This window comes from Oreochromis aureus, linkage group 6, assembly GCF_013358895.1.
Source record: "Oreochromis aureus strain Israel breed Guangdong linkage group 6, ZZ_aureus, whole genome shotgun sequence".
Lineage (NCBI taxonomy): Eukaryota > Metazoa > Chordata > Actinopteri > Cichliformes > Cichlidae > Oreochromis > Oreochromis aureus.
The window spans coordinates 18241190-18257748 of NC_052947.1; the positions used below are offsets into that span (position 1 = coordinate 18241190).

At 42.1% G+C, this 16559-nt stretch overlaps 1 protein-coding gene across 2 annotated transcripts in view; it reads right to left on the reverse strand.

Moving 5' to 3' along the window:
- cntln (centlein, centrosomal protein) overlaps positions 1-16559 on the reverse strand; it is an 89041-nt gene that overhangs the window by 27778 nt on the left and 44704 nt on the right. For both annotated transcript variants that reach the window (XM_039612962.1, XM_031752301.2), the window contains exons 14-20: positions 15403-15503; positions 12688-12785; positions 11214-11743; positions 7518-7599; positions 5136-5217; positions 4516-4784; positions 1262-1483 (exon numbers count right to left, since the gene is read on the reverse strand). In XM_039612962.1, the coding sequence (XP_039468896.1) occupies positions 1262-1483; positions 4516-4784; positions 5136-5217; positions 7518-7599; positions 11214-11743; positions 12688-12785; positions 15403-15503 (1384 nt within the window). The remainder of the gene's footprint in view (positions 1-1261; positions 1484-4515; positions 4785-5135; positions 5218-7517; positions 7600-11213; positions 11744-12687; positions 12786-15402; positions 15504-16559) is intronic.

Here is a 16559-nt window from a genome sequence, read left to right on the forward strand (position 1 = left end):
AGGTTTTCACGACACAGCTGATGACAGGTCAAACACAGCATGCCTCCTCATTATAGTTACAGTGGGAGGGTGGAAGGTGCTAAAAGAGGTTAAGAGGAAAACTGTGTTATTTAAAGTGGATAAGGGGAGTAATTAGTAAAAATAACAATTTATAGACCTGGAGTGGTGAATTTATTTTAGTCAGGAATGTGAATAAAGAAAATGACCAATAGACAAGTACAACAAGAAAAAAAAACCCAGAACACTAACAATAAAAATAAATAAATTGACCTGCTAATGAGCAAACTGTAAATAATAACCTTTTGCGTTTTACTCTTTTCTTTATGAGTAACATAGATGCAAGGCTCACGGTGACAGGTCAGCTTCTGATTATAAGCATGATGGATATCTGAACCTGCAAGTTCACTTTGGTTTAAAGGGCCCTTGTCTCTTGTGGGAACTGCTCCCAGTAGAAGCACTTGACAACGTACTCGCTCAGCGCAAGCACCCCCACGGCGCATCCCTCGCCTCTCCCTTTCGCTGTCACCTGACATGACTTTCTCAGGCGTGTGTAACGACAGCGGCAATCTGCGCGGTGACACTGACGAGCAGGCTGCTGAGAGGGTGATAATACTGTGGTACCACTCACACCTCATTCCCTCTGATGTAGGGCATGTCTCTGCTGTTATTCCCCATTTCTCATCTTTCTGACAGGCACTCCGAAATAAGATCAAATGACAGGAAATGCTAATTCACGCTGAAATCAAATGTAATTTCGAGTGATGTTAAGTGTAAACTGAAAGGCACAAGAATTTGTTGTTTTTTTCAGAATCAAGCACAACTTGAAAGTGAAACCTTGACAGAGTTTCTGTTGAGAGTTTTTAAACTCCTCGAGGACGGCAAGCGCTTCAAACCAGTGAAATGTTAAAGTGACTCAGAATAGTGATGTAAATATATGTAAAATTCAGTATTGTTAACATGGTAAGTAACAGAATGAAAGAAAAATGAAAGAAATTTTCATATTCCCTGATTTACCACAGCACAGCAGAAAGTGGATGTAGTCTTTCTCTAGATACATTTTTTCAGTCCTTTACCACTGATACTCCCAAAGTTTTCCTTGTTATTCGTGGTATTCTCGAGCACTCAAGCTTCTTAGTGCACAAAATTGGAAGAGAACACCATCTTTAATACCATCATCCTATTAGCAGATTTACCTCATAAGGCATGCACAATGAAAAAAACACAACCGTGAGGGCAATTCATTAACTCTAGAAATGCTAACCTTAAGTTTGACTTGAAGTTGTTTGACCTCAGCCTCCAGGGCCTGGAGGGCAGGGTTAGCCGGGGCAGGTATGGTTCTGCACTGGCAGGAGCACTCTGCGTTCGCTGGTGCTGTTGGTGGTATTGTAGTTTGCGGGGGGAATTTGATCTGCTTCCACTGCTCCAACTCCATCTCCAAAACCTTTTTCTGCTGCTGCACACCAGCCAGGTCAGAGGTCAGCTTCTGCGGGTTTGACCGACAGACAGAATTGGTTAGCTAGGCTGGTGATGATGCCGCAACTGGAAGCAAAAGTTTGGTGCACTGCTATTAAAAATACCAAAGAAACACAGATTTGTGTTATTGGATGGTGAGGGTGAAAAAGGCGACTGATATTCTGCTACATGAGCTGATAAGCTTTACATCAAACCAAAAGCCAGTTTTTTCTCCCTTATAATGCAAACCTAATTTACTGCTGTAAGAAGGCAGAGTTCCTCTGACTAACATACATCTTTATATTAAATCCACTCCTCAGAAATATAATAAATGCAAAGACAGAACAAACACAATTTGTTTAAAATACTGTATGTGTTATCCACGGGTGAGCTGCAAGCTCTCCTTTAATATCTTGTCTGCGATAAAACATCTTTTTTATGGTAATTAGGAGACAAATGATGCTGTTGCCCGGTCAATAGAGCCTAATTCTCACTGTAATTGGCATGCATAATAAAGCCATCACGCAGCACACTTTGGAAAAGAGGTAGATTAAGTATTTAGTCAGTAGTTGAGTCTGGATTGATGAAGGTTAACGCAACTAACTGAATGTATACAATTTACAGTGATTCAGAACGCTATATGAGATAAAAACTTTTAACCACATGCATGTGCTGGAGAAAAGCAAAAATCAGGTTCTTTCTTATAACAAAGTATGGGCCACAAACCTATTGCTGTGAGTTTGAATCAATGCTGCCACAATTAGCTGATTTGGTATCATCTCAAACATGAATGGTTAATGGCAAAAACAGGAGACGTGATACATGAAGATATGCGCTGCACACATAGGGTAAATGTTGGAGCACACACCGAGGCATGCGCACACACCCAAGTGAAACCACAGAATCCCATGGGTTTGCTCTCTGCTCCGCATACACGGAGGTTATTGATATCTGGTTGCTGGCTGACACCTTTTAATAGAATCCCTCCTGTTTTAGGTTTCCTCCTCTCTGTTGAAGATGCACATGCCACATCCACAGGGAGGGTGGGAGAAAGCGGGAGGAGCACAAAATAAAAGCGGGGCTGTGGCCCCAATGGCAATAGTGCAGGAATTAAGACAGACATTGATGATGCTTCCAGTAAGACAAGCTTTGATTTCACAGGCCATTTTCAGCCCTGGTGAGAGATGACACTGACGCAGGCGTGATATACTGGTAGTTCCATTAGGCCAGGAGAGAGGACACCGGTCTCTCTTTCCTGTGAGCAGTGGTCTCACTGATGCTGTTCCAAGTCATTAGCAGAGACTGAAACAGCTGCAAGCCCAAAGACATATATATGATTGCATGAAGTCAAACTGTTGTGCACAGGGTAGCTAAAAGGAATTTTTAAACATGAATAAACCACTGAAACTCTAAGAATGTCTTACTGCATAAATTTCCTAATTACGCAGTCATTCTTCTGGCCAGACCTCTTGTGCGATAGGTTTTATACTATTGTTAATTATTAATTTAAATAAAGTTTGGAGCTTTGCTTTCTTAGTTCATTAAATTTGTAGAGATAATCCTGTGATAATCCCTGCCCCAAAAACATTAAAGGAGGGAAGGCAACTCCACACTTTGAGTGGGGATGTCACAGTGTGCCACAAAGTAAAGCATCTGTGGAATTAATGACAGACTAAGGAAGGCTTATCCAAGCAACAAAATGATACAGTTAAGAATACATTTACATCCCAGAGTTCATGTGCAACCAAACACACAGAAGTGGAGAGGGGAAGCAAGAACGGGAAAAAAATGAGAAGATATGACTTAATAATGGAAGGAGGGAAGGAAAGGAGCAACAAGAGAAGGACAGAATGGCGAAGGATCAGGAGACAGAGCAACACAAACAAGTTTCTGTGAAACTGCCATGCTACTTCTCACATGATGGCCCCTGTGGAGGCTGTCCTAAGCCAATTACAAGCAGAGAGTTTTAGTTAGAGAGTTGGCCAGGACCGGTTGGAACAAGCCCAAAGTCCATCACCTCTTGGCCTTTGCAGAGAGGGCAACAAGACCTAGCTTTGGCCAGTCAGTCGGCTCCAACTTTCTCAGGTGGAGTGGCATTAATACTGCAGGAGGAAAGAGGAAACAAACAGGAAGACAACAATTCCCTCTCTGTCCACTCACTCACACAACAGTGTGTGTACATGTGTGCCTTTACTGCTGTGCCTGAGTCTAAGGTCTCGTTGGACTTCAGCAATCAGATGCCTCGGCGGGTGCAGAAGGGCCACTTCCCAGGTAGCAACACTATGAGGGCTGCACTCTGGCCCGTGTGGGCAAGTGTAATATACTGCATCGGTACTATTCCACAGTAAGTGAAAAGTAAATATACGGACATACAGACAAGAACACATACACCTAATCAAGAGTCCAGTGGGCCTTTGCTGGCTGCTGCTGTGTCTGAATTCACCAAAAGAAGTTTCTGCCTGCCAGATTAACGACTCTGTCTGTCAAGGTGTTGCTGTGTGTGTGTGTGTTTGTGTGTCTGTGTATGTACATAAGTTGATGTGTACAAGGAGCACCTGGCAGGAAAGATACTGTTTAGGGGCCAAAGCTCTTGGTGTTTTATTTATACTCTTTACCAAGTCTAAGAGTTTTTTACCTGGAGGCACGTACTAAATAACTAAAAGGTGTGTGGCACTGGATGTAGTCACCTTGAGTGTGTGAGGGTGTGTGTGTCTGCGAACACGACTGCTCATATTTGGAGAAAAGTAACTGCTGGTGACAAAGATTGTTGTGGAGAACTGGCTCGCTGAAACATTCAGCAGGAGGAGACGATGGCAGAGTCAGAGAGAGAAAGAGTGTGTGAGATTCTCCTCCTCTCTACTGCCCTGTGGTTCTGACCTCCACAGACAAGGGTAGGCCTGTCAGCCACACTTATTAAGCATGATAAGGGCATGCTACTGCTTCACTCTCAGCCCCAAGAAAATACAAAAGAAAGACAAAGATGGGGGGAAAAAAAGAGAAACTTCCTAACACTTACAACCAGCTCGCCTCCCTTAACTCGTCTCCCAGTTTTTCCCAAGTTACCTGCGTGAGCTGCTTGCTGCTGCACAGCTTCTCAGTGAGGGAGTTGAGCTGTGCTGTGATCATCTCATTGGCCCTTTGTAGATCTCTGGCTGAAAGCATAGCATCTTTCCTGGCACTTCGCAGTATGTCAACGTGACGCTGTAGAGACTCGATGCGCTGCTGCAGAGAAGAGGAGGAGCAGCACTGGGTCTTCACAAGCATCCTCTTCCTCCTCTGCCGACTTTTCTCTCCTCTTGTCCCGCGTTCCCACGGCTCACGCTGTTTATCGTCTAACAGGAGGAAGTACACGCAGCCGCCTCAGAGTTGACAAGTGCACAGAAAACCTCAAAATCCCAATTTAGAAGCTACTGCTGAGAGTTAACAGGCGTGCATCTTTGTGTATGCAAAAGTGGAAGCTGTGATGGATTTAACAACCTGAATAATTAACATTTTCCATTTTTAACCAATTCAGATGTGCCGAGTTATGGGGAAAAAAAAAAAAAACGAAGCTTGTTAACTTCTCAGATACTTGTTTCTTATCGACAGCATGTAAATACACTGAGTGTTCTATCTGCTTCAATTAAAAGTTGATTAGATTTCTGTAATCCAGCATGGGTTCACAAAAGGAAAACTTGTGCTACCTCGGGCCGGAACGTCGGGTTGTTTTCTGTGCGATTCTGCCGCTGGTGCTTCTGTGTTTGAGATCGGCGAACACCTGTAGGACTGAAAGAACAGAAAACCCAGTGACAATGAAGAAAAGCAGCCGTTTAATGTAACACAACAGTTGACATGCTGCTCTTCCTAAGATGCAGCTCATAACGACACCATGATCACAGAGTGTGCGCAGCTTAACGCGACGAGACAAATCACCCAGCGCTTTAATAATTCACCTGAGCATGTTCAACCGACTCCAACTTGAACACCTCTCAGCACAGATATTACTTCTGACAGATGCTTGCAAATGCCGCCTTTGTTCAATCACCAACTGAAAGCCCTGATTCACTCCTACGGTGTGACGGGTGTGTGTGAGAGTGTAGTCATTTGTACGCAAAAGTGTGTACGCATGTGTGTTTGTGACAACTCCCAACTGCACCATCATTTGTAGTGACATCAAAGAAAGGGCCCCCCTACCTCACTCCTTGCTCTCTGCCTACATTCTTTGTATGGGGGACAGGTAGGATTTGATCAGTGCCAGTTTTGATCATGCATGCAGAGAGGAAAGGGTAGATGAACCCTTTGGTTTGTGACATACTACGTTGCGAGGGGCTTGGGCTGTCAAAGCGATGAGCCCAGAAGGAGCTGATGGGCACATTTAGAGGATCAGGACTGGGGAAACTAAAGGGGATCTGAGATAAGGGCCCTGACAGCTCCCAGGTTATATTCACAACAACCATCTCCTCTCTACTTTCTACTTTGCTTCGGTGCTGCTGAAACGAGAAAAAGAGGAGAAGAGAGGAGAAGAGAGGAGGCAGCACATCTTTAAGGCCTCTCTCTTTCTCTCTTCGTCTCTCTTCTTGACGGACTTTTCTCTCAAGGGTTTGGATCTGCCATGTACCACTGTGAAGAGGTTTGATGTGGACAAGTGCAAGGGTCCAGGCCTAATGATTTCGTGGTGTGCATTCACAAAGGCTTCCCCAGTCACAAGACTAGGAAAGTCTTTGTGAATGTAGACATAAAGCGATAGCCAGTTAAAGATGAATAGTACAGCACGGCTCAAACAACACAAAAAGTAGTTACAGAGGCCCTAAGAATTATTTATGCAGACAATAAACTGTATATAAAAGATGGATGGATAGCCACTGCGACGTCACTCCACTGCTTTGCAGGCTACTATTTCAGGATGGAGTTACAAAGTTATTACATAATGTTAGAACTGCAGGGCTAGTTTTGTAAGTATGATGCAACAATAATTCAATGAAGAGCGATGCTAACTTTGGCTAGCAAAAACAAAACAAAAAAGCAAAAAACACTGATACACTTTGTTTTTGTTGTTGTTGTTGTTTTTGTACAACTAAATGTTGGGGATACCTATCTTTGTTGTCATGGACAGAGAAAATAGACTAAAACTCTTTTTATGTATCAGGCTGTAAGCCTTTTGTAAAACATCCCTCAAGTGGGCATTTGAAGAATTGCAGTTTTCGATCACTTCTGAATTACCTGTAGTGTTCCCTACACCAGCGGTCCCCAACCCCCGGGCCTCGGACCGGTACCGGTCCGTGAGTCGTTTGGTACCGGGCCGCGAGAGTTGAGGCTCAGGTGTGAAATGTATGGTTTTCAGGGTTTTTATCTGTTTTCAGCGTTATTTTGTTATCGTTTTTATCGTTAACTCGGTTTTCCTGGGTCTTTTCACGTGTGTTATGAATAAATCTTCTTTTTTTCGGTACTGGTACTAGTTTTATTTTGTTGTATTTATCCGCGACACCTTAAAGGCCGGTCCGTGAAAATATTGTCGGGCACAAACCGGTCCGTGGTGCAAAAAAGGTTGGGGACCGCTGCCCTACACCTTCTAGATATTATTTGATAAGTATTACTTTTTTACATCCAAAAACATACAAATTTGAAAATTTTGATTCAAACTCTAATCAGTATTTACAGAGGAGCTCAGGAGAGAGATACAACAGTGGGTGTCTACAGACATGTGCAAAACATCGTAGACGCTCTTTCATGGTTTGTCGTCCTCAGAGCCAGGAAATGCACATTAAACACCAAACGTCCAAAGAAGAGCTTCAAATGTCCTTCAAGAGGCCTGGAGAACTAATCCTGAAGACTACTAAAAGAAATGGCAAGCTTGTCTGATTTACACTAGTATTTAGGACCAAGGAGAGACATTGTATACTAAGGCCTTCAGTAATTTAATTCACTTGTAGGCAGTTTCGTTTAAAGGCTGAATATTCACACAAATCCAAGTAAAATGTTAATCTGTACAAAAAAGCAGTGATCAGGAAATAGCTGATGCTTACTTCTGACTGTATCTTTATTCCTTTTTAAGTCCAAAAACAATTAAAAGACAAGGGCAGACCAACCTGTCTATTAGTGTGCTGTCTGTGAGGCAACGTCCCTGGGGGCAGGCTGTTGAGACTGTCCGAGTACTCCTCTGCACTGTCACTGTAGAGAAAGGTGAAGTCTATTACAGACTAAAAGTTGAACCGACAACCCTGGTTCTGAAAGTACCACCCTTGGACAAAAATCCAATTTACCTTTTATGGTTGATTTAGTTGACATCAAGCAAAATATGTGCATTTCGGCCCCCTCCTTCAAACAGAAAATCAATGTCCCATCCAATTTCTGAGCTGGAAGTGTAAATGTGTGTGTAAATTAAGTGAAAAGCTGCAGTGTCTGGTGCTGTTTGTGAATGCATCAACATGTATGAGAGCGGCTGTGGCCTTCATTAGCCCTCTGTGTGTGACAGACATGTGTGAGAGGCACGGCTGAGCGGAGCCAAGCAAAGTTGCATCTGATGGACGCACGGTAAGGGCTTCCTGAGAGACACACACACACACACATGCACACAGGTTTATTGACAGTGACCTTTGACGTGAAGGTGGAAGCCAGTGACATTTACGCTGGCGGGTTTATTAAGGTGGGGTCTGGGAGAAGCAGCGGAGGTAAAGACCACAGAGAGAGGATCTAACTGGAACATGACAAGGCTGGGGGCTAGTTAGGGTTAAAACCAGCCTGGAAGGGGCACAGGGACTTTGCTAAGGATTACGAATCACCAACACTAACACCAGGGCTGCGTGCATCGACTTGGTGATGACAGCAAATAGATCCAACTTAAATTTAGTATTATTAATGGAGTTCTTAATTGTGTCTGTAGTCTAACTAGTTGTTCCCTAGTTCCTCTTTAAGACACAACATATATATATTTACAGTACATGGTTCTTTCACTCTATATGTGAGGACATGTCTAAGCTTTTACATGCTGAGTCCAAACCTGTGTGGAGCAAATACAGATAACCAGTTATGTAGAAACATAATGAATGCAGATGCTTATACTGAGGAAATGAGAGGATCCAAGGGGTGTAAGGGGTGGATCTCCCTGAGAACTGACCACATACAGTATGCATGCCCCTACAGTAGTAACCTGCCAATCACAGGCAGGTAGGCACAGCCTAAAGCATACTCTGCCAGTCTGTCTTACTCTACATGGGGCTGTATTTTACAAAATGACCATCATGTTAATTTTGGATGTGAACCATAAAATATTTACTGGACTCATGAATCCAGAGAGACAATTGGACTTCATTTTGCAATCAGAGCAGTCGCCTCCTGCTGGCCTTTAGGAATAATGTATTTTCTAAGGCACTTGTACGTTTTTAAGACCCCAAGATTAGCTTTGTCTACTCCAGGGATGTCAAACTCATTTTACATCGTGAGCCACATTCAGGCTTTGATCTTAAGTGGGCCAAACTAGTGAAATTCCCCTTTCTGTCACAGTAAGCAAATTTAACTACACATTTAATCCCAGTAATATTTTAATATAAGAAAAAGAAGTGCGATCTCAACAGTATAAAAATAAATCTGTAAGCACTACTCTTTGGGCTTAAATAAATATGTAGCCCATGCCCAGAATATCCTGTTATTATAAAACAAAGTTTTTGTTAATTCACAGAAAATGCTCTTTAAATTATTTTTTAATTACTGCTGTTCTTTAAAATTGTCTTTAAAATGATTATTTAGTAGGTAGTGAAAGAACAGGGACTATTAATTAATTATTTTGGTGTTGTGTGAATGGCTATGGGTGATTTCTTTATGAGGATGAAAAGCTGTAAAACTTCTGAAAATGGCAAAATTGATCCTCCTCTTCACATTCTCCAAAGCCGTCCAGTGGGCCACATTATATGCCGGACCAATTCTGGCCTTCGAGCCTTATGTTTGACATAATCTGATCTACTCCTATGCTGCTGTTTTATTTAAATAAAGGAATGTTCTCTTATGTTCTCAATCACAGCAAATCTCTCCAGTAGCGTTTTTAAACTCTGGTACCTTGAGGGAAAATTAATTTTTGCCATCTTTGTTATCATCCTTATCCATAATTTGTGGCCCAATCATCTGAAATGTACTGTCCTGCAGCACTGATCAAGAGTTTATATAACACAAAAATACATATCCCTTATTCCTTCTAGCATAACTGAATGACTGAGTCTGACACCTGCTTGCTCTTTTTCTTTCCTGCTTAGCAGCAAAACTGCTGATCTGCTTAAATTGGTCAGCTGCCTCTAGCAGTACAAAACTTGAGAGCAGGTGCCAGAGGCAGCGAGAAAAATAAGGTGGTGGAAAAAAAAACAAAGACTTGTCAGTAGCCTTAACGAGTCTGACATCTTTATTTGATGCTATTTAGGCCAAAGCTCCTTAGGCAGAAATACTGTACCTTCCAGGAATGTCAACCAGACATAGACAGCATTTGTGAAGAGGACCCCTAGAAGATACGCGGCACAGAAGGCTTTACAGTAGCAAATCAGTTGACAGGTGCCTTAAATAAGACAACATCTCAGTTTAGGCCCCTTCTTCAAAAATCCACTTAGATCCTCCTCTCAGGTAAAGCGTTTATTAGACTGCTGCTTATTAGCCACATGGAGTGGTATTAGGAAAGCAGGGCATAGCTGCACCCAGTCCCCGTTAAACGGCCTCATGCGGATAGAGCTGGGGTGGATTAGAGTCTGATGAATTAGTCGGTGAAGAGGTAGTGAGTTAGAAGGGCTGAGCTAGAGAGAGCGTGTAGAGCAAGGCATACCGGGAGAGAAAGAGAAGGGAAATAAATATCAGCGAGTGTTTGAAATCAAATCATTTCAGCCATCACTCAATAGATGTTGGCTCAGTGGCTTTTTTGCATAAAACATACATGAAATAATTACTGTCGATGGTTCTTAATTTAGAGGGTGTTAAACAGCTTGTAGACATCTGGTACTGATCCGAGTAGGGTCATTCAAAATTCATCTAACCAAATTAAGGCGAGGAGCTAAGGAGAGGAGTGTGGGATGGAAAGGAAGTGTATGTGTGTATGTCTGTGTGTGTGTGTTGGGAGGGGGCTATGGGGTGGCTGGAGGAAAAAAAGAGCAGCGCACACACACACATACATTTGTGAACCGACATGCCACAAGATAACTAACATAACTAGACGCAAGGTGGGCTTCATATAGGAGTGTGTCTGTGTGTGTGTTTGGGAGGAGGGGGTGGACTGGGTCCTTGCAGGGGGATCCTTAGTGCTGTCGATGGGGGGTAGTAAATATGCAAAGAACGAGTAAATTAAATCAAACTGCCAAACTGTCAATTTCGGGGTAGCGTGACTAGTGCATGAAAATGGCATCACTGGAAGGTATCAAGGCTTTGGCGGCCCCTTATCCCTGGGCTTTTCTGGCATCGGTTCAACTTTGTGTAGAGAGGTGGCTAATTTTGCATGCAAATTTCAGTCAATAAGCTCCAAGCGAGGCGTCCCAGGATATTTCAAAGGATCTGACAGTAGTCCCCCCCCCCTCCTCTCTCCTTCTCTCTATCATTCTTGCTCACATTCTTCTTTTGGCTCCTGAATACCAACTAGACAGACAATGAAATTCAATCACCCATTTGCTTACGCTTTGCATATGCACGTTGTCCCCTCGATGCTGCTGGTAGCCCCCCTCCACTATTCAGCCAGCCCACCCTCTCTGCCCAAACACCTAAAAATAATGAGGGGGGGTGCGTGAGAATATGTGTCAGTGCGCGTGCATGTGTATCATTACCTTTCTACGCTCATGTCCTCCCACTCGTCTTTAGCGGCACTGGAGCTTGGGCTTTGCCAGCTGATGGCTTGATTGGCGCCGACTCTTTGGTGGCTGCGCTGCCGTAGCAGACCTCTGTGCCTGGTTGTTTTGAATTTGACCTTGCTGCTAATGCTGTTAGCGATCCCACCTGCCCGCATCGGTCCTGCAGCACGATTCCTATAGAAGTCCTTGGCCGCTCTGAGAATCCCCAGCTCCTGTCTCAGCTTCAGCAACTGCTGATGAAGCTTGGTAGCCTCTTTCTGAGATGAGGCCAGCTGTGCTTCTAGAGCCTTGATCTCACTACAGTGCTGCTCCTCCTGAGCCACGGCCTGCGCATGGGCTGCCTTTTCTCGAGCAGTTTCTTGAGTTCTTAGATGATCCAAAGAGGCTTGGAGTTTGCGGCAGTTGTGGGCCAAGTCTTCGTTGACTTCGAGTAGCTGCTCTTTTTCATCTTTCAGCCTTTCTGTCTGCTCCTCCATGCTTATCATTCTTTGCTCCAGTTGATCAATCTGAAAAGAAAAACATACACAAACATTTTCTTCTGAAAAGAAGAACATATATGGGGCTTCTGTGCTACAAAATAATCAATTGTTTTTGGCTTATATATGTGTAGTTTTTTTTTGAGTTTTTAAAAAAAAAAACAGAAATACTTATTCTTGGACTGCTAGTGACAAATATAACAACCTGTTGTTGCTCTATAATATTAACATTAGTAAGATTCAATGAGAAAGACCATATCGTGATTTACTGGTTTTCCTCTCCACTAATATTTTCCCAAGTGCGTAATTACAGTTTGCTGTGTGGGTGGGGGGCGGAGAGGGGAGCAATACCGTCGTCCCCAGTCAAACACGGTTATGGACATCGGACTTGCACCCCGTTACCCTGATCACCTTTAACTACGCTGCAACCATGAGCACTTAGTCTATTTGTTAGATCTTTGGTGGAGACTGTTTAAGAGAACAGTGGATGCCTGCTGGGTTTGTGCCTCCAGGCAATTTTTCCCTTTTATTTGGTTCTCTCTCTGCCTGCTGGTGAAGCCTGGTACCCTTCAAACAAAATTAGACGGCTATCCCCACTCCTGATGATTTACTGCCATGAAGGCTGAAGGGGTGGGGGGCTGGGGGTGCTTATAACATATAAGCAAGCAGGGTTTTAAATTTGTGTGTGTGAGTGTGAGAGTAAAACATGCCTCCAAACCTACGAAATCTACATTAAATCAACTAGTATTTTCTGGGATACACAAATTATATTTGGCAATTTATAGACTGTCTAGTTGATACTGTGCTTGGAAATTACTACATGACCCTTCTCCAACGCATGCGAACACCGTTAAACTATCCTTGAAAGAGCAAAACCAAAAATTTCTGAGAGCTGCCATGCTGTACTTATGGCTGTGTTGGATTTCCTTTATAGGCAGTGACAAAGAACACCCCGTGATGGCATAGTGCTGTACCTTTTTCAATGACTGCTCCATTCGACCTGAAAGAAGAGAAGGCTTTTTTGGAGTGCTGCTTTTGACCTGGTGCTCCTCAACCATTTTGTGAAGTAATTCTGCAAAGAAGAACAAAGCTCGTTATTGTGACACTTTGTGTCAAATTCAAGCTGCTCAATCAATAGAATAATTATAAAAAGGGTACATTTAAATCAATTAGCATTAGTAAGGTCTAATTTCCTTCCTGAGGTTCAGTGTCTTTTTTCTTTTTTGTCAATCAAATTTGAAAAATCCCTAACGCTGTTTTCATGTGGACTTGGAATTTTCTCTGCAAAAAACACCTTTGGTTTCAAAAATCTTACACAGCCCTTTAACTTCAGATTAATAGAAAGGTGTTTTATTTAATAGTCCACCGGGAAATAGGAAAACAGGGCTCAGAAGCGCAAGCGGGTGTATACTATGTGCAACCTCTCTCTGGGGACCTAAAACAAACGAAGAGAAGTGCTTGAATCCCTTGTGAATACACAGCCCCAGGCTGCACTGCTTTGTAGTCCACTGTGTTTCCCCAAAGGACTTCTAATCTCCACAGACAAACATGCAGCTTTATTCTGGGAACTTCAATAGTGGCCCTGGCAAAGATACGATTTAGACTTTATGATAACAACAGAAAGCATGCAAGAGTGCAAGTGCTCAGGCATTTGATGCATGTGTATTCATGAACACATCTAACACAATCTAACAGACCTCTGTGTCACTGCTACCTACCCAGTATCTACCTGCTGAAGTACAAACAACTTCCCTGCCTACGTATATGCGAAGGGCAACACAAAACAATACAAAACTTTCTGCTTTTCTTTCTCTCCTGTTTAAACATTCCTGACGAGATGACCAAAATAATTTGTTCAATGAGGCTGGAAACATTAAATATTCAGGACCTTGACTTTTTAGGTCACTTGATCTTTTGGAGAACGAGTTGGGGGGAAAAAAGCGGCCACAGAAGCAGAGAGCAAAAAGAGAGAGGGTCATGTTGTAAAGAGCTGCTGCTCCCTTGCTTTGCATTGATGCTTTGCCCAGGGAAGTTTGTTACTTTGAATTAGCCTGCCCTTTTGTCTTCCCTACATGTCATATTCAATCAGACAGAGCACCAAATAGGACAGGAGGGCTGCTGTGTTCGCTGGGTACATAACCAGGTTGGGAGACAATTATCCAGCTCCAGCACTGGTGGCATGGGAGTTGGCACCTCAGCACTACCTTGATAAGAAGACGTGGTGGCTCCCTAGTCACCCACTGTTGAAGGAGGTTCTGGCACTGCAGCATACATTAACATCCCTCCCGTGTCTCCTCATAGGAAGCAGCACAAAGGCGCCGTTCCTTTCATCTGCTGTCTTTCGTTAGTGCGATCCTGGTGTGAGCGACTGAACCTTGCATCTTTTTGATCGGGTCAAAGCGGTTCCTCAGGAGCAAATCTTATGGCCATCCATAATTTCCTCTTAAGAGTCTTGACTTTATGTCCAACTGACTCCAAATATACTCAGTTCAGTCTAGATTTAATATGAAATATTCTGAATATTGCCACAATGGCGTAACCTTATTTGGACTGCAAAACAGCAGACATTTTCATAATTAGTAGTAAAACTATACCAAATCAGAAAACACAGATGCCTTATTAAAATAAAATAAAGTCAAAAAAGGTGCAGACAATGCATAGATTTATGTCAGTGTTTAAATGTCATTAAATCCCTCTATGACGCTACTCCGCTTTTTATGCAAGCTCATTTATTCACTATTTATTATTTATTTATACCTGCTTTATTAACGCATTAATCTGCTATTTTAGAGACTACAGCATTGGGTTAACTGAGTTACTCAGGAGAGCTGAGGAACTGTGCAACATCAACACTCATAACATGGTTGAAGGGTGTGTCTCCAGTCTCTGCTTCACTTTTTAAATTTACTTAGAGGCTATTATAAAATGGAGATATCAACACACTGGTAGCTAATATCGGCCGATAAATCAATACAGCTCTATCTACTGCTGTGACCACACTCGGTCAAAGTTAAGGGATTCTTCCCTGACAAAATGTAAAGCCAAGCATGTCCTTTCAACAGAGGCTGCTTTCTCATATTCCTAACTAGACTGCCAACAGAAGTCGAGCCACTATTTTAATTAGTGCAATCCTTTAAATCACATGCTTGCATCTTCACCAGACACCATCATTGGCTGTGAAGAAAATTAAAGTGATATAGAACAGATCTGTTATTGAACTAGTTAATTAAGGTCACTGGTTGCAGTGGTCAGCATCTGACAAAACTGCAGATTGGATTAAAAGGGATGTAATTTTTAACACCGGGAATAATACATGCAGACAAGATGGACACCACACTTGATGTCCTAATCAATTTACCAGGAGTTGATCAGGTCTTAATTGAGTTGTCCTATGAATTCTCCTGGGAGTAGTCTTATTAAATCCGTGCAGTAATGCACATGGCCCTGACCAGACCAGTGCTTAATTAAAAAAAAAAAGAAGAAGAAGAAGAAGAAGAAGTAGCATTGCAAACAACATGAGCTTAAAATTAAAAACAGAATAACTGTGGAGAATTCAGTTTAGTTTAATTATTTTCAGACAAATTGAAACATGCATTAAATTAATAAAGACCGAAGAGAAAAACATTATTTTGTAATTTTTAAGGCACTCCCTGACAAAAAGAAGAACTAGTATGAAGGAAAATGCTCACCTTGGTGTTCGTTTGCAAGACAGAGGTGGAGTTCCTTTACTGTGGCCCGGTCCATAGCAGCCTGGACTCGCAGCATGTCAAGCTCTTCTTCCAAGCCAGCTCTGCATTAAACACAACATCAAATTTCCTTCAAACAAAGTGTGCTAAGTCAAATCTGTTTTTCAAAACACAGGTTCATCATTTTTCAGACGTCTGCTTCAGAGACAAAATGTTTTATTTCTTTATGATAGATTTTGATGTACTGAGTCCAGATATGACATATGAAATAGCTGATTGGCTACTGTTTGTGAGATATTTAATATTTTAAAAATATATATATATTTTACATCTATGTTTATTGTTTAGATGAGTTTAAATCGTGTATAATGCTGCGTTACTACTACTGTACTGTACAGCTAGTGCTGGCACCTTGAAGGAATGAAGTCACACTTTGATTCAGGTGGTCTATCATCAGTGACAGCAGTTCACAGGAAAAGCAGGAAGCCCCTTTGTTTTGTTTGCATTAATAAATTGCCAGCTGGAATCACCGATACGTTATTCAGAATTGTTTTTCCTATATCGCCCACTCCTATTTTCAACAGCATATTGTGAAAGAAAATGAAAAATATTACTGCTGGGATATTTTAATTTGCTTTAAAAAATTCTAAGTTCACTTTGCAGTATTACAGATCTCCTGCTACTAGGAAGGTCAAATTCAAGGTCAGTGCACATGTCAAAAGGTCACACAGCGATAATATCATAGAATTTGAAATTTGACAATTGCATTTCTTCTTTACTTAGTAGCATAATCATAAAAACTAGAGCCAACCAACAATTTTGAACTTCATTTTCAGTTTCCCAAAATGAGTAAAGTTTCACTACATTCATTTCCAAAGGTTTCTGGCTGTAGAACAGTAAATATGAAAGGAGTAACAAAGAAACGCAAAAAAAAAACAATCAACAGAAGAACTGTGTGATGAGAATCTTTTACTCTGAATTCCACTGTGGAAGCCATTAATGTAGAAACTTTTAATGGACTTTTTAACTCCAATCTTATGTGCTGGCTTCTGTTCCCAAGGAAAAAAAAAAAGATGACACGGCGAAGAAATCAACTAATTAAAATGCTTTTTAATTCATCTGGAAATCAAAGTGACAAGCAACATGAAACGCCAAGGTGG